Source organism: Lampetra planeri, chromosome 68 (assembly GCF_965212315.1).
Source record: "Lampetra planeri chromosome 68, kcLamPlan1.2.h2, whole genome shotgun sequence".
Lineage (NCBI taxonomy): Eukaryota > Metazoa > Chordata > Hyperoartia > Petromyzontiformes > Petromyzontidae > Lampetra > Lampetra planeri.
The window spans coordinates 964823-983452 of record NC_136173.1 but is presented as its reverse complement, the minus strand read 5'-3'; the positions used below and the strand labels follow the sequence as shown (position 1 = coordinate 983452).

General features: G+C 51.7%; 1 protein-coding gene across 1 annotated transcript in view; it reads left to right on the top strand.

Annotated features, from left to right (window-relative positions):
- SMG7 (SMG7 nonsense mediated mRNA decay factor) overlaps positions 1–16916 on the top strand; it is a 58334-nt gene extending 41418 nt beyond the window's left edge. The window contains 4 exon segments of the mRNA XM_078620012.1: positions 59–239; positions 3251–3418; positions 12609–12787; positions 16588–16916. Of these exon segments, the coding sequence (XP_078476138.1) occupies positions 59–239; positions 3251–3418; positions 12609–12787; positions 16588–16698 (639 nt within the window). The 3' untranslated portion in view covers positions 16699–16916.
- Positions 16917–18630: the final 1714 nt, after the last annotated feature.

The following is an 18630-nucleotide window of genomic DNA, read 5'->3' as shown; positions in this document are numbered from 1 at the left end:
CAGTTAGCATCTCCTAGCCACCGCGGATGCTAATGGCGCCTGCCCTTCTTGGTGACAGCAGATGCACACCGTCTTCAGTGAGCCATACGGCAAGCGTGGTGAGGGCGGCATGGGCCTCACCTCCAACTCCTGCTCCTCATCGGCATCCTCGTCATGCCGGCCCAGCCTCCTCTCCGACATCTCGCGCCCGTACACGCTGTTCGACTCCAATTCCTGGTCGCCGGCATTCGGCAACTCCGGTGAGAGAGTGTGTGGGGGGGTGGGGTGGGCAGGGGCGCCGGTTCAGTCACTAGGAAGCCGCCGGCGTTGTCCCTGGTTATAGTCACCGGTGTGACGATGAGTGGACGCGAGTCCCCGAGCCGCCATGCGACCGTGTGGCTGTGACTGGGACTGCTGCCCAGCAGTGTAGCGGTGAGCGCTGCGCTGCGAACTTGCACGGGACCCGAGTTCAATTCCAGCTCACGGCCCACACCGGTGAGGATAATCTGAAACGATCTTCGGCCTCCTCTCGGCCTCAAATGAGCACTTGGTGCAGTGTGTAGTAAGCATCGTCACTGGGGAGACAAAGGCGGCCGGGTATAGTTCTGGCCACCCACCCCCTCGTGTGCCGTGCCGGGCTTCATAGGTGCTACTCGCTAACAGCACTTGCCCCAACAGTTTGTTACAAGCTATATGGGCAATCCTTGTCTTTTTGTTGCCCACCAAAAGCCTAAGGCCAGGGTGTGACCGTGACGAGACAAGACCAATGTGTGTACGCCCACGTGAATGTTTGTGTGTGTTTATGTTGATTTATTTACCATTAAACTACGTGGAAAAAAGAATCGTAACTGAACTTGTGCGCACCTTCAACACTTCACGCGGCCTTAGCCTGGCACAAGCGCCGTAGTGACGTAGCCGCCACTTAGTGGTGAATGGCGGCTGTTGTTGTGAATGTGTGTTGAACTTTTTTCACACCGTACGTGAGCCAACCTCGCTAATCGGAGGTGCGGGAGGAAGGACAGCAAACTAAACACAACTGCAAGCAGTTCTAAAGAAATTCGTTTTCAATTGAGTATAGTCATATATTGTAGTGTATAGCATAGTGTATAATGTGTAGTGTGTGTAGTGTATAGTGTAGTGTATAATGTGGAGTTTAGTATGTATGCATGTTAAACTTTTTTCGCACCGTACGTAGCCAACCGCGCTAATTGTAGGTGCGGGGGAAGGACAAACTAAACACAACAACAAGAAGCAGTTCTAAAGAAATTAGTTTTGTCAATCTAGACGATGATTTAAAAGTGCATCATAGCTCCCAGCAGCTTCCTAATATCGGAAGGGGAAGAGCGTTCCAGACGGCCGCAGACATGTAGTGCAATCGAGGAAGAGCAACGAATGGCCTTCTACGAACAACGTCACGAGGTCTTCAGCGTTCGCTGTGAACGAAGCAGATGGCACGCGGCAATTTTTGTGGTTCACACACACGGCGAGTAATAACCAGGGTGGCCGCTGCAGCCCAACCGCGAACCTCTGCATCACAAACGGAGAATGCAACGCTACCGCTGGGCCACATGTGTCGGTGTTGGGGAGAGCGGTGGCGTAACGGTTTAGCGCATTGCGCGATGATCTCAGTGCCCCGAGTTTACAAAGTATGAACAATTTCTTATTTTGAGAATAGGTTTTCCCCTTTTTTTCTGGCAACAAAACAGGTGTTAAGATGTTAAAACACCAAACTTAAACCTTTTACAAGGAATTATGTCTGCATTAACCACAATACTTGTGGTCAGAATGCAAACAAAAAACATACTCTGGACCAATCAATCAGTTTCAAAGACAATGCATATACTATCAGAGTATGTTTTTTGTTTGCATTCTGACCAAATGTATATGTGGTTAATGCAGACATGATTCCTTGTAAAAGGTTTCAGTTTGGTGTTTTAACATCTTAACACCTGTTTGTTGCCAGAAAAAGGGGAAAACCTATCGTCATATTTTGGTACTGGCAACGGAGGTCCCATGATATATTTTTTTATTTTACCAGGCAAGGCCCCCACTGAGCCATATACAGTGGAACCTCGGTATACGTCGTTAATTCGTTCCAGAAGGTAGGACTTATACCGAAAATGACGTATACCAAATTAATTTTTCCCATAAGAAATAAAGGGAAAGGAAATAATCCGTTCCAGAGGAAAATAAATGATATTTTATATGGCATATTATACATTAATGGGGTTGTATCAAATAATTTAGACACTTTGATGACTTGCGACTCGACTTGGACTTGCATAACAATGACTTTGTCCCACCTCTGCTAATTACTAAAATGCATACAGAAGCCACGTGACCGCGTTGCTGCCAGCTGCGCTGGTCACGTGGCGTGCCTCAACCCCGCACGTCGCGTGTGCCTCGACCCGGGGCTCCACCCCCCATGGGGGCAGCCCCCCACGCCCCTTGAGCCTCTCCCCCACGTCCCCCGCCCCTCCTTCCCACGTCCCCCGCCCCTCTCCCCCACGTCCCCCGCCCCTCTCGCTTTGTTACAGTCGTGAACGGGCATAAGAGGGTACAGTACGTGGTGACTCATCCCGACCCATACAAGTTCTGTCAAAGGCGTCGTATCGTCGTATCCCAAGACATTTTTCTCTCGAAAAAACACGACGTGTACCAAATTCGACGTATTCCAAAGCGGTCGTATACCGAGGTTCCACTGTAGCTCTTTTTCAGAAGCAACCTGGCCACCACAAATGATAGCTCAACGAAGTGGCTTATCACGTGGATATTTATAGCGGCAGTAGTCAAATACTCTGAATGCTTGTTGATTCTAAGTGTGGAGAGGGAAAACCGCAGGACCCGGATAAAAAATCCACACGACCACCACAGGGAGAGAGAGAGACAGGCAAACTCCAAATATATAGCAGGCGTCAGGATCAGGATCAAACCCACAACTTCCTGCGTACCAGGTGATGGAGTTAACATCTCCTAGCCACTGTGGCTCCCATTGTGTGCGAGCGTCAGGGTCCACATTTAGCAAATTAGTAAAAAATTACACAGCAAATTACTCGATTGGGACCACACACACTGACAACATCGTTAACATTTCTGGCCACGGTGGCGATAGTTAACATCTAGCCACCATGGAGAGATGTTAACTAACTGGCCACGATTGATACTTGGCAACGAGTGTTTTGTCTCCCGTCGGTGGCGAGTGATTCCTGAACTGCGCCTGGAACCGGTCGACTGATGAGCGGATTCCCCTTTTGTGTGGCGGTCATGACAGAGCACTCCACCCCGGCGAGCCAGTCACCCCAGAGCTCCCAACCCAGCTCCCCTCCGCCGCCCTCCTCCATGTTTGGGCCGATCGGCACCCTGGATCCCACAGACCGCCGGGCTACCACCTCCGCCACCGCCGACCGCTGGAACGGGAAGAGGCCAGAGAAGCCAGGAGGTGAGTGGGTCGGTGGGTGGGTGGGTTGGTGGGTGAGTGGGTGGGTTGGTGGGTGAGTTGGTGGGTGGGTGGGTGGGTGAGTGGGTGGGTTAGTGGGTGAGTGGGTGGGTGAGTGGGTGAGTGGGTGGGTGAGTGGGTTGGTGGGTGAGTGGGTGGGTGAGTGGGTTGGTGGGTGGGTGGGTTGGTTGGTGGGTGGGTCGGTGGGTGGGTGTCGGTGGAGGGGTGGGTCGCTGGGTGGGTGGGTGGGTCGGTGGGTGGGTGGGTGGGTCGGTGGGTGGGTGGGTGGGTCGGTGGGTGGGTGGGTGGGTCGGTGGGTGGGTGGGTGGGTCGGTGGGTGGGTGGGTGGGTGGGTCGGTGGGTGGGTGGGTGGGTCGGTGGGTGGGTGGGTGGGTCGGTGGGTGGGTGGGTGGGTCGGTGGGTGGGTGGGTGGGTCGGTGGGTGGGTGGGTGGGTCGGTGGGTGGGTGGGTGGGTCGGTGGGTGGGTGGGTGGGTCGGTGGGTGGGTGGGTGGGTCGGTGGGTGGGTGGGTGGGTCGGTGGGTGGGTGGGTGGGTGGGTCGGTGGGTGGGTGGGTGGGTGGGTCGGTGGGTGGGTGGGTCGGTGGGTGGGTGGGTCGGTGGGTGGGTGGGTGGGTGGGTCGGTGGGTGGGTCGGTGGGTGGGTGGGTCGGTGGGTGGGTGGGTCGGTGGGTGGGTGGGTGGGTCGGTGGGTGGGTGGGTGGGTCGGTGGGTGGGTGGGTGGGTCGGTGGGTGGGTGGGTGGGTGGGTGGGTCGGTGGGTCGGTGGGTCGGTGGGTGGGTCGGTGGGTGGGTCGGTGGGTCGGTGGGTGGGTGGGTGGGTCGGTGGGTGGGTGGGTCGGTGGGTGGGTCGGTGGGTGGGTCGGTGGGTGGGTGGGTGGGTCGGTGGGTGGGTCGGTGGGTGGGTGGGTGGGTCGGTGGGTGGGTGGGTGGGTCGGTGGGTGGGTGGGTGGGTCGGTGGGTGGGTGGGTGGGTCGGTGGGTGGGTGGGTGGGTCGGTGGGTGGGTGGGTCGGTGGGTGGGTGGGTCGGTGGGTGGGTGGGTGGGTCGGTGGGTGGGTGGGTGGGTCGGTGGGTGGGTGGGTGGGTCGGTGGGTGGGTGGGTGGGTCGGTGGGTGGGTGGGTGGGTCGGTGGGTGGGTGGGTGGGTCGGTGGGTGGGTGGGTGGGTGGGTGGGTGGGTCGGTGGGTGGGTGGGTGGGTGGGTGGGTGGGTCGGTGGGTGGGTCGGTGGGTGGGTCGGTGGGTGGGTCGGTGGGTGGGTCGGTGGGTGGGTCGGTGGGTGGGTGGGTGGGTGGGTCGGTGGGTGGGTGGGTGGGTCGGTGGGTGGGTGGGTGGGTCGGTGGGTGGGTGGGTGGGTCGGTGGGTGGGTGGGTCGGTGGGTGGGTGGGTGGGTCGGTGGGTGGGTGGGTGGGTGGGTGGGTCGGTGGGTGGGTGGGTGGGTGGGTCGGTGGGTGGGTGGGTCGGTGGGTGGGTGGGTGGGTGGGTCGGTGGGTCGGTGGGTCGGTGGGTCGGTGGGTGGGTGGGTGGGTGGGTCGGTGGGTGGGTGGGTCGGTGGGTGGGTGGGTGGGTGGGTCGGTGGGTGGGTGGGTCGGTGGGTGGGTGGGTGGGTCGGTGGGTGGGTGGGTGGGTCGGTGGGTGGGTGGGTGGGTGGGTCGGTGGGTGGGTGGGTCGGTGGGTGGGTGGGTGGGTCGGTGGGTGGGTGGGTCGGTGGGTGGGTGGGTGGGTCGGTGGGTGGGTCGGTGGGTGGGTCGGTGGGTGGGTGGGTGGGTGGGTCGGTGGGTGGGTGGGTGGGTCGGTGGGTGGGTGGGTGGGTGGGTGGGTCGGTGGGTGGGTGGGTGGGTCGGTGGGTGGGTGGGTGGGTCGGTGGGTGGGTGGGTGGGTGGGTGGGTGGGTGGGTGGGTCGGTGGGTGGGTGGGTCGGTGGGTGGGTGGGTCGGTGGGTGGGTGGGTGGGTCGGTGGGTGGGTGGGTGGGTCGGTGGGTGGGTGGGTCGGTGGGTGGGTCGGTGGGTGGGTGGGTGGGTCGGTGGGTGGGTGGGTGGGTGGGTCGGTGGGTGGGTCGGTGGGTGGGTGGGTGGGTGGGTGGGTGGGTGGGTCGGTGGGTGGGTGGCTGGGTCGGTGGGTGGGTGGCTGGGTCGGTGGGTGGGTGGCTGGGTCGGTGGGTGGGTGGGTGGGTGGGTGGGTGGCTGGGTCGGTGGGTGGGTGGGTGGGTGGGTCGGTGGGTGTGTGGGTCGGTGGGTGGGTGGGTGGGTGGGTCGGTGGGTTAGTCGGTGGGTGGGTGGGTGCGTGAATAAATGAGTGAGTAGGTGGGTGGGTTAGTGGCCGGAGGAAGCGGTAGTGTACGTCATCAGTTTTTCTTCCGACTCCGTTCCGATGGCGTACACGTACGTCATCGTAACCGGCGGAATACCGCCCCGGTTTATTTGCTGCGTCGAGCGTTAGCCGTGACAACGGGCGCCGTCTTGCTTTGCGGCCGGAACGATCGAACTGCGTTAATACATTTTCTGCACGACAGTCTTGGGCCAAATTTGAAAATTACTCCATTTGGGATCACGCTTAGACGGCAACACCGCTGTCCGGCTTTACAAACCACCGCAGGCTTTGTCTGCGATGCGCAGGTGGCACCTCTCTCCCTGCGCTCTTGAGAACAACAGTGCCCAGATCACAATGTACTCAAGTCTAATCTTGCGCATGGCAAGATGTGTTTTCTGGAGCGAGACACCAATATCGAAGTCTGCTGCTGGCCATGACGAGAGGGCTTCAGGAGAAAGGCAGAGAGAGACAGATAGACACAGATTGAGACAGAGAGAGGGTTCGTGTCATTTTTCTGTTCCTCCTCCATTGAATGAGCTCAGACCACGGTGGTTTACTGTATGGACGTAATTAGCGGCACCACACCGGTGGTGCCACTAATTGTTGCCCCTTGAGTAGAGCTGCAGAACTGTCCATCAGAAGTTGCATTCAGATTGAGCAGCTTTCCCATTCGAACGTATGGAGGTGACGTGAGTCAATAATCTTTTTACAAAACTATGAAGTCCATAATCGAGGTTTTTTTGGGTTGGATTGTGTAAATGTAATTGTGTCGTTAAGCCCGCCGCCACCACCCGACACAGCCAATTAGTAAGGTTTGTCACATAAACAAAGCGTGCCAATACTGGTACAGCACAAACCGGTTGTGTTGGACAGTAAACCCACTACTACATTAACAATTATAGTGTAGTGTATAGGGTAGTGTATAGTGTATACTAGTACAGCACTAAACGGTGTGTTAGAAAGTAAAACCACTACTACATTAACGATTATAGTGGTGTGTATAGCAGATTATTGTGTAGTGTATACTAGTACAGCACTAACCGGTGTGTTAGAGATTAAACCCACTACTACATTAACAATTATAGTGTAGCGTATAGTAGTGTATAGTGTATACTAGTACAGCACTAACCGGTGTGTTGGAGAGTAAACCCACTACAACATTAACAATTTGAGTACTTTGACGTTTCACTGGTAATTACAACCAGCATAATCAGGCGGACAGCCAGAGTTAAATGGTTGTGTCGGGTGGTGGCGGTTTTAACGACTCATTTATATTTATGCCATCTAACCCAAAAAACACTGATGGATAATATTTGTTGCGAAACCCTACTTGGTAAAACTACGAACTATTTTTATTTTACCAGGTAAGGCCCCACTGAGCTGTGCAGCTCTTTTTCAGAAGCGACCCGGCCATCACAAATGATAGCTCAAGCAAGTGGACATTCATAGCAGCAGCCAAATACTCTGAAACGTGTGACGTTGATTCTAAATGTGGAGGAAAAAACCGGAAGACCTGGAGGAAAATCCACACAACCACGGGGAGAGAGAGGGAGAGACGCAAACTCCAAATATTCAGCAGCAGGCGTCAGATGCCACTGTCCGCCAAGAAATGATTCCATAAATTAATGGAGGAGGAACCGTTTGACCAAGTCTGGGTAGGGCACGAGTCCAAGCTGACATTTGGAACGCGGAGCCAGCCAATCGTCGTCGGGGCTGGGTTTTGCCGCTGTACGGCAGCAGACTGCGTGAAGCTTCGTGTGTCCGTCAGCCACACCGCTTGTATAAACGCTCCGTCTAACCCGACCGCTTCCGACGTCACGACAACCGATGTTGATGCACCGCCACCACCGCCGCCGCCGCCACTACCAACGCCACCAACACCATTGCCACCACCATCACCATCACCGCCACCACCACCATCACCAACCCCGCAAGATTTTCTGACTAGGGGACTTTGAAAATCGCAAGGAAATAAATACATATTTGGGGGAAACTTTCTTTCTTTATTTATTGTACCGCTTGCCACTAGTCTATACTGTACAACCCAATACGTTCAAACGATCCACCGATTGGGTTGTATTACCACAATCGGGAGTGCAGTCGGTCGTCAATGATCAATCGGAATGCAGTCAATCATCGATTACATCAATTAGAGTGCAGTTGATTATCAATCTGAGTGCAATTGATCATCGATGATCAATCAGTGTGCAGTCGATCATCGATGACACTGATCTACAATTTTTTAGACGTCATCTGCTTCAGAGATGAAATGTGCTGTTTATTATGGATTTTGATGTGCTGAATTCAGATATGACAATTTAAACAACTGATTGGCTACTGTTCCCAATATATTGAATTTTTACATTTGTGGTGAGTCCAACTGAGTCGCAGACGTTGTTCTTTAGAGGCAACACATTTATTGTAACATCAACACGCTAACACAAAGGGGTAACTGCCCCTTCACCAGATACAGCCTTGGGTGGTGACCACCCAGCTGACTACACTGATATGTAGGAGTTACAGCTACGAAGGGTCCCCGACCACGTGTTGATGCCTCGTAGGACGTAGAGCTTCCAGCTTGTAGACGTAGGGCTTCCAGCTGTCGAACGAAGAACCCCGATCGCTCTCAGGGACCCGCCTTATATCCCCCCCGGATCAGGGCCGCTCCGCCCTTGGCCCCGCCCGCCTTATCGAGTGTTCTAGCTCCCCCTCGATCCTTCTCGGGAGCTCTCCCCGGACACGTGATCACCCCCTAGCCAATCCACCTGCGGGCCCTCTTTGTGGACACTCCGGATCACGTGTATACAGGGTCAACCAGTGTGCCATGGCCCAGGGCAACCCTGTCCCTGGGCTGACACTTTCCCGCCCCCCCCCTGTGGGAGCCCGCACTGCACGCCATGCGTGGTGCCCGCGCTATCCCAGCGCTCACCAAGCCCCGCTAGGGCTGGTACTACACCCGCCTACGGGGTGTACACGATGACGGTGCATCGCACGCCACGGCCCTCCCAGGCCGACACCATACAGTGACATCCCCGATGTCATCCCCGATGTCACTACACATTTTACGTCTATGTATATTTTGTAGATAGAGTTTTACTCATAAATTGTAAACCTAGGTCTTTCCATGTGTTTACGGTTGCTTTACGTGATAACATGTCACCTGTCCTGTTTATGTAACACTTAAAAAATCAGCAAAAGATTTATATAAATAAAATGTATTATGAAACAAAAGGCAAAAACGTATGTATATTTTAGTACATAGTTTAGTCCGTATTCAGTGTCTACTCGGCGCTTCTTGGCTTCTCTCTTGTATTCATTAAATGGAACATCTCTTGTCACTGTCCAGCAATAGTCTGCAAGCAATGATGGACTCCATTTGCCCTGATAGCGTTTCTCCTTTGTTGCAATGTCCTGGTAATATCGCTCTCCATGCTCGTCGCTCACTGTTCCGCAGTTCGGTGGGAAAAAATCGAGATGAGAATGCAAAAAATGTATCTTTAGTGACATGTTCCAACCAAGGCTTTTGTATGCCTTGCGGAGTTTTTCCACCAACTCCCTGTAGTTGTCTGCCTTGTTGTTCCGAGAAAATGTGTTGCCACTAACTGGAAGACTTTCCATGCCATCTTTTCCTTGCCACGCAGTGCGCTGTCAAATACATCACCTCGAAGAAGTTAACGAATCCAAGGACCAACAAAAACACCTTCCTTTATCTTAGCTTCCCTTAACCTTGGACATTTTCCACGGAGGTACTTGAAAGCTGCTTGTGTTTTGTCCATGGCTTTGACAAAGTTCTTCATCAGACCCAGCTTAATGTGTAAGGGTGGTAAGAAAATCATCCTTGATTCAACAAGTGGTGGATACTGAACACTTTTCCTCCCAGGCTGCAATGACTATCGGAGTGGCCAATCTATCTTGATGTAGTGGGAATTTCTCACGCGACTATCCCATTCGCAGAAAAAACAGCAGTACTTTTTGTATCCAGTCTGCAGACTAAGCAAGAGAGCAACAACCTTCAAATCGCCACAAAGCTGCCACTAATGTCGGTCATTGTTTATGCACCTCAAAAGTTGTTTCATGTTGTCATAGGTTTCCTTCATATGGACTGTATGACCAACTGGAATGAATGGCAAAGCATTGCCATTATGCAGCAAAACAGCTATAAGACTCATCTTCGTTGAATCAATGAACAGTCTCCACTCATCTGGATCAAGAACGATGTTGAGGGCTGCCATCACACCATCGATGTTGTTGCAAGCTACAAGATCACCTTCCATGAAGAAGCATGAGACAAGATCCTTTTGACAGTCACGGAACATGGAAACCCAAACATCATCTGATAGGAGATTCCACTGTTGCAGTCTGGAGCCCAACAGCTCTGCCTTACTCTTGGGTAGTTCCAAATCCCTGAAAAGGTCTTTCAGTTCACCTTGTGCTATGAGGTGTGGTTCAGAGGAGGAGGATGGGAGATAATCTGGGTTATGTGACCGTGATGGCTCAGGACCAGAAGTTTCATCCTCTTCCTTGGCTGACTCAAGTGAGAATGATTCTGGTGCATCAGAAACCGGCAGTCCTACGTGGGGTACGGGGCGTATAGCTGATGGAATGTTTTGATAATGCACAGTCCACTTTTTCTTCTTTGACACACCTTTCCCAACTGGAGGCGCCATGCCGAAGTAACCATTGCTGATATGATCTGTTGGCTTTCTCCAAATCATTGGCACTTAAAAAGGCATTTATTTCCTTTTGTGTGGGGCCCACATCTTGTCCTGATCTCCAATTGTGCAGCCAAAATAAAGGTGATAGGCTTTCTTAACCATAGCGGTTATACTGCACTTTTGTGATGCAAAACTCACTTCACCACAAACATAGCAGAAGTTATCTGCTTTGTTCACACAAGTACGAGGCGTCTCTGCTCACTTTGGCTTAACAGAAATGTGTCCTTTTGCAAAATCAAACACTGACAAATAAGAGAGCACGACACTGTATGATTTCTAGAGCTGATATAGGGCAATTTGTTCAGCAGAGGGATGTAAGCCGAGTTATGATTACATCATCCATGACTTCTAGGAATAACATGATGCAATTCATATCATGTATGATGCAATACCAGGTTCAGATTTCATCATTCATTGTGTTGCTCAAAAAGCAAGGGCTGTCCAATCCCAGTCATAGATTTATTCATAGATCCAGTCAAAGATGTATTTTAGTCATTTCTGGTTTAAATTGAGATCCCTTCCCTTTACAACTCACTTATCCTCCGCCATTCCTAAGTCAAGGGTCGTATATAGTGACCCAGGAGCAAATCTTGGAAACTAGAGCCAATCAACAATTGTAAGCATCATTTTCATTCTCAGTAACCCAGAATTAGTAAAGTTGGACTACATTTATTTCGGAAGCATTTTGCTGTAGACCAGTGTTATCCATCGGAGTGCAGTCAATCGTCGATTATCCGCCGGCTTCGAGGGAGGAGGGGGCGCCGTATAATCACTTATCGTTATGATTTAAAATATCTTATTTTTGCACATTCTTGTATGATATGTTGTTAGGTGTGATGTGTGTGTATTTTTGTGTCCTACTGTAAAAAAGTTACCGTATTTACTGTACCGCACTCCAATCTCAATAACACTCTGGATCACAGGGTGATGTTCGTAATACTACTACTACGCTCTTGTTTCAACACAACCATGTGTTTTGACGATCGCCGGACTGGTTACAGCCTTCAGACCGGTGTTTCGGAGAACGTCGAATTACACGATGCAACTTTTCGCCGGTTCGCACCGTGAAAATATTTTCTGTTTCTATTACCGTAGTTATTAGTCGTGAAAAATGTGTATACTGTACGTGCAGTATTTTCATTGTTTCAATTGTATGTCGTGTATAATGTCCCATATGTAGTATTTGACACTGATCTCTCAAGCGAAGCTACTTTCTTCATTTGAAGCTTTCGTGCCTCCAGGAATCCATACTCTTTGGTTCTTTCCGTAAAGTCACGTAGGTAGAAAAATAATAGATCATGACATTTCGATCGCAACACAAGCAATCGTCATCAGGTGGGATAACCACAGCAAGAAAAAAACTGCTGAATTAGGCGAGAGATCTGCCCTGGCACGAGGTTGTTATATAGTAGTGTATAGTGTAGTGTATAGTAGTGTATAGTGTAGTGTATAGTGTAGTGTATAGTAGGCCTCGGCAGTAGGGGGGGGGAGAGAGAAGGGGGGGAGGAGGCGGGGCAGAAAGTGGACCCCGCAGCAGCCCCGGGTCACTGGAGTAGAGATCGAAGAGAGATGCACAGAGAGAGAGAGAAAGATACACAGAGAGTCAGAAATAACAGCTGACATAGGCAGGTAGGATGGAAACATCACAATCAGTTAAGACTTTACCTGGTTAATAACGTCCTTCCAATGATTGCTCATTTTGTACCCATCCTCTCGGTTGAAGTTGTGTCTGTGTTTATATATCTGGATGGCTTCATGAACAAATTTCTGATAATAGCCGGTGGGTTTGCAGACTACCTTCGTCTTGGAAAAGTCAATTTCGTGTGAGCCCACGGCGTTAAAACAATGATCAGCAACGGCAGAGGTATTGGTCCTACTGTGTTTCAGATTTGACTTGTGTTCACGAACGCGGCCCGAGACATGTCATTTAGTTTCCCCAATGTAACTGCTGCCGCAGCCACAACTCAGTTTGTAGACACCAGGGTATTGCATATCAGAAATCACATCCTTTACAGATGGGATCAAATCAGGATGATAACTATGATGATGATAATGACGATGATGTAATAACGACGATGATGATTTAAATGATGACGATGATGACGACACGATGCCGTCGTGTCTCTGTCCGCCGTGCGGCTGTGTTGGGTCCAGCGGCGAGTGGCTATGGGCTGGATTACCTCCCATCGGACGCCACGTGGCCCCCACCTCCACGCGTGCTCCCATCTCAGGCGCTGCACGCGACATCTCGTGGTGGCGGCGGCGGTGCCGCGCCATGGATGGGTGTCCAACACGCCAGCGAGCCTCCTCCCAGCCTTGCTGACAACCTCAAGGTACAGCTAACGAGGCCGCGCTCGTCAAAGACAAAGATCCCCCGTACAGCCAGAGCAGACTTTCGGGGCAAGTGCTGTTAGCGAGTAGCTCCCATGAAGGCCGGCACGGCACATGAGGTGGTGGGTGGCCAGCACCACGCCCGGCCGCCTTTGTCTCCCCAGTTTACACACTGCACCAGGTACTAATTTGAGGCCGAGTCGACCTAGAGGAGGCCCAGGACCGGTTCAGATAATCGTCGCCGGGTTCGTAGCGCGACGTTCTAACCGCTACCAATACCGTTCACACACACACAGTACACACACACACTACACAACACACACAGTACACACACACACACAGTACACATACACACACCAAGTGCTTCCTGCCACGCGTGAACCACGATACACCTCCTTCGCTGATCTCGTCAAGGAAAGTAAACCATCACGATCACGCGACACTCCGCTCATGCTCGCCGTAGCAGCGGCAGCGGCTTTTGGCTGACCGTCGAACAAAGGCGGTGGTCACCACATCGCCACACGGCGCTTTCAGACGCGCTTCTCCGGCCGTCTGGAACGCTCTTCGTTCCAATATTAGGAAGCCGCTGGAGCTATGCACTTTTTTTAAATCATCATCTAGATTGACAAACTCATTTCTTTAGAACGCTATACACTACAATACACGATACATTACACACACTACACTATACACTACTTTCGACGACACTATAAGCTACACTACTATACACTACCCAGTACACTACACTATACACTACACTATAATATACTACTATACACTACACTACTTTTCTAAATTGAAAACAACTGCTTTTCGTGTTTAGTTTGTTGTCCTTCCCCCCTTGTACCTCTGATTAGCAGGGTTGGCTCCGTACGGTGCAAAAGAAGTACAACATACATACTACACTATACACTACACTATACACTACACGATACACTACACTATACACTACACTATAAACCACTATACACTACACTATACACTACACTACACACTACACTATACATACATTACAGCAGAACGGGAATGGTAACGAAGGGCACAGAGCAACAGGAATGAAATAATAAACCCCCATCACAAACTCAGCGGCTACCACCGACTGAGCACAATCTCATGAACCAATCCTGGCCCTCCCCTTGGTGGACTCGTTCTTAAATGAGTACCTGGTGTGACGTGTGAACTAAACTATTTTTTTTATTTTACCAGGTAAGGCCCCACTGAGCTGTGTAGCTCTTTTTCAGAAGCGACCTGGCTATCACAAAAGTGGCTTATCATTTTGTGAAAATGTATAGCAGCCATATACTCTAATTGTGTGATGTTGATTCTAGATGTGGAGGGAAAAACTGAAGGACCACGTGGAGAGAGAGACGTAAACTCCAAATATACATATTCTTAGATTTTTTTCGGTAAAGTCACGTAGGTAAAAAATTTAAATTAATAAAAGTAAAATAAAAATAAAAATCACGACATTTCGGAGGCAACACAAGCTTCCGTCTTCAGGTGGAACCGTCACAGCACGATAGCTGTATCAAGTGAGAGAGATTCCAAGAAAACAGTCCTTGTATATATACTGGTTGAGGGTAGGAGGAGCCAAGGTAGGCCCTGAATATTATTTTTGTGAGGTTCGGTGCAGCTGAAGCACGCTGTTAGGAATGAGCCTTTGTTGTGTAAACTAGGTGCGGATGATGTAAAGGTGCGTGTAAAAGGGACTGAGCCTTTTTGTTATGTAGAGGTGGTGCGGCTGAAATCGCTGTCAGGAAATGAGTCTTTGTTGTGTAGAATGGTTGACTGAGCCTATTATTATGTAGAGGTGGTGCGGCTGAAATCGCTGCCAGGAATGCTCCAAATATGTGTAGTTAAATCTTTTTTGCATGGTTAATAACATCTTTACGATGATTGCTAAGTTTGTAACCATCATCACGGTTGAAATTATGTCTGTGTATATTTGGATGGCCTCGTGTACAAACCTTTGATGGTAGCCAGGAAGCTTGCAGAGCACCTTAGTCTCGGAAAAGACAATTTCATGAGAGCCCACAGCGTTGTAGCAATGATCGGCAACAGCGGAAGAATCAGTTTTGCCGTGTTTCAGATCTGACTTGTGCTCGCGGACATGATCAGAGCTATGACGTTTCATTTCTCCAATGTAGCAATCACCACAACTGCAACTCCAGGGTATTGTAAGTCAGGAATGACATCTTTCACAGATATAATTAGATCACGGATTTTATGTACTGTACTGAATCGGACTTGAATCTTATGTTTGTTTAGAATTTTGGAGATCTTTTTGGTCACACCTGCTATGTATGGTAACGTGATAGTTTTGATCGGAGTTTCATGTGGCTGTTTCTGTATGGTGGGAGAAACAGCTTGGCGGATGGTGCGGTCAGAGTATCCGTTCATCCTGAGGGCCCGATGTACATGTCTTAATTCACTGGCCAGGTGGTGTTGGTCTGAAATGCCATGAGCTCTGTGGTATAGCATTTTGATGAGAGAATTCTTTTGAGATGGGTGGTGGTGGGAATTGGGTTTCAAGTAGGAATCTGTGTGGGTGGCTTTCCTGTAGACAGAATGTCCCAAGGATCCGTCAGGTCTCCTCTCAAACAGAATATCTAAGAATGGTAGTTTACCATCTTTCTCCACTTCCATGGTGAATCTGATGGATGGGTGTCTGGAATTGATGTGGTCCAAGAAGTGGTTCAATGCTGGGAAGGCCATGTGGCCAAATGATGAAAGTGTCATCCACATACCTCTTCCACAGGGAAGGACGCAGGGTGGATGTCTGGATGGCGTCTGATTCAAACTTTTCCATGAACATGTTGGCTATCACTGGTGACAAGGGGGAGCCCATAGGGGTACCCTCAATCTGTTTGTAGAAGGTGCCATTCCAGGTAAAATAAGTGTTGGTGAGGCAATGCCTAACCAGCGCAGGTACATCCAAATTCAATCCATGTTGGACCAAGTCCTCAATTATTGTTAGGGTGTCAGGTACTGGGACCTTGGTAAACAGAGATACTACATCAAAACTGACGAGGATATCATCAGGAAATAGTACCATGTCCTTGACCATAGAGACTAATTGGGTTGAATTGAGTACTGCCGTAGAGGTCTTGCCTGTGAAGGGAAGCAGAGTATCTGATAGAAACCGGGCCAGTTTGTACGTAGGAGAGTTGATCGTCGACACGATGGATCGTAGCGGGGTGCCTTCTTTATGGATCTTGGGAAGACCATAGAGTCTGGGAGGTCTTGCCGCCGATGGTTTTAGAGAGGGACGTTTGGTTGGTTCGATTAGGGAAGTCGAACTCGTGATGATTTTGTTAGTTTTTGTCGTTAGGCTGTTAGTAGGATAATTTTTTATTTTGGAGTAACTCCCATCATTAAGTAGGTCCAGGATTTTGTTGTTGTATGAATCTTTATCCATGATGACCGTGGCATTGCCCTTGTCTGCCGAGAGGATGACAATATCATCTCTCTTTTTTAGGTCCGCGAGTTCAGAGCGTTCGTTTTTGCTAATGTTACTAGTGGGTTTCTTAGCATTCTTAAGAATAGTGGCTATTTCAGCTCTTGCTACATCTGCATGGATGTGTCCTATGCCTCTGAGGGCTACATCAATCTGAGAAATCACATCCTCTACTGGTATATATTTAGGGGTGACAGCTAAATTTAATCCTCTGGCTAGTACCGTCTTCAGATTGTAATGCGCGAAAATGCATTCGTTTTCTTGGCCAGTTGTTTTACTCCGCAGACGTTTGAATCAGCGGCGTGCGGCACCCCCCCGCCGCCTGTCGTTTGTCTCTCCGTGCAGTCGCTGTGGTCGAACTCGGTGATGCAGCCGGGGCCGCTGGCGCTGGAGCAGCTGCTGATGCAGCAGAAGCAGAAGCAGTTCAACCTGGGCCAGTCCAACCCTCCACACTGAAGGGACGCGCCCCCATCTCGCTCTGAATAGAAACCTTCGGCAGCGCCAGCGGCGGAAATCCGCGGCGGCGGTGGCGGTGGCTGCCGCAGCCGCTCTTTGGATGGAGTGGCGAAAGGGAGCCAGCCTCCCTCGCTTCCCTCCACCTCTTCCACCGAAAAATTTGGGAAACCAAAAATTTAACTAAATAAATGTAAGCCGGCAATTTCGGCCAAACGCCATCGCCGGCGCCGGCAAACGTCGCCATCTCTTAGACGCAACGCCGGACTGGCGCCCAGCCGACGATGCCGATTCGCCGGCGTGCGTGTGTGTCCGTTCGTCGGCCGATCGCTCTCTAAAAGCCTGCCAGCCAGCCGACCATCCGTCACGCCACGCAGGTTGGGTTGGCGCTGACCGTCTCCAGCCGCTGGGGAAGGCGGCGTAGAGTCGGCGATGGCTTACCGGTGCGTGGAAGCCGCGGTCTCTCCGCGTACCCTCGTTTATTTTAATTTAATTATTTTTTCTCTCGTTTTGACCACGCTGCTCCCCTGGCTGTTTTCGTGAGGACCCGAAGGAAGCGGGAAAGGGGAGGGGGGCGGTGGGGGAGAGAGAGCAGAAAAAAAGGGAACTCCGCCAACCGCTTGGTAGAGACAGTGGGTTGGCAGCAGCAGCAGCTGCGTTTCCATTGTGCCGTTTGAATCTTTTTGTCGTGGGCGAGGGTGGGCACACTTGCACACCACCTGTGCAAGGGTGGATGGCACGCACAGCACCAGGGGCGCGGTGTGTCGAGGAGGAGGGGGTGGGCGATACGCAGGACCGGATTGTGGGGGGGGGACGGAGCGGCTGATCGCTGAGAGCCGCCCACGGGTGTCCCGACATACTCCCGAATCCACGCAGTCCACTTTGGGTTTATAATTGCGCCCCCCCCCCCCACCCAGCGTGTTCTAGATGACAAGAGGAGGATTTCCAGATCCGAGTATCCAGATTCGGGTATCCAGATCCGGTTATCCAGATCGTGCGCCTCTGGGAGGTTGGTGGGTCAAGCAGAGAATTTGGCGTGCGAGGGACGGCCCTCAGCTCAGGGCTTGTGGCCCGCTGCAGGCTGCTGAAGCCGTCTGCTCAGTGCGCTTCTTGAGTGCTTTTTCCTCTCCTGTAAGCGGGGCTTTCTCCGGCCACCCCCTCCGATTTTAAACCACCGCCGCCCGAACAACAACAAACAATGTTAATACAAAAATTGGCTAAGACATACCAAGCAGGAGGGGGGTGGGGGACCCCACTTCTAAAGTAGCCTTGAGACTTGAGGACAATACAATTGGTTGATTCGAGGAATAATCTCTGGGGCCTTTTGATAATGCACTGCTGGTCTCCCTCCTCCCCCCTTGCCATGCCAGCCATGGCGATGGGTTTGGGAAATCTAGGGGTGGGAGTGTGGGGAGAGGTGTGTGGGTGGGGGTAGGTGGGTGGGAGTGGGTGGGTGGTTCGGAGTGGGTGGTAGTGGGTGGGTCAGAGTGAGTGGGTGGGGGTGGGTGGGAGTGGGTGGGTCGGAATGGGTGGGGGTGGGTGGGAGTGGGCCAGGATCTGTTCAACTCGCCAATGATGTCGGGCAGAGAATAGAATCAAGGTGGTGGATAGTTATTAGCGCAGTGCGCTAACCACTGTGACACCACTCTCCGCTGACCCCCCCCTCCCTCCTCCCTCACCTCCCCCCGCTGTGTTTAAGTGAGTGGCTGCAGAGATTGAGAGAGGCACTGGGAGTGGGGTAATGTGGTGCCACCCCGCACACCGCCCTGGCTAACTTGGCCTTCTCAAAGAGAGTTTCCTGGGAGCCGCTGGGTGTGGGATGGTTGGCGGTGGTTAGGCGGTGGTGGCCGGTGGTGGTTTAGAGGGGAAGCGTGGTGGAGGAGGTGAGGGGAGTAAGTAGGTGAGCGAGTGAGTGAGCGAGTGAGTGAGCGACGC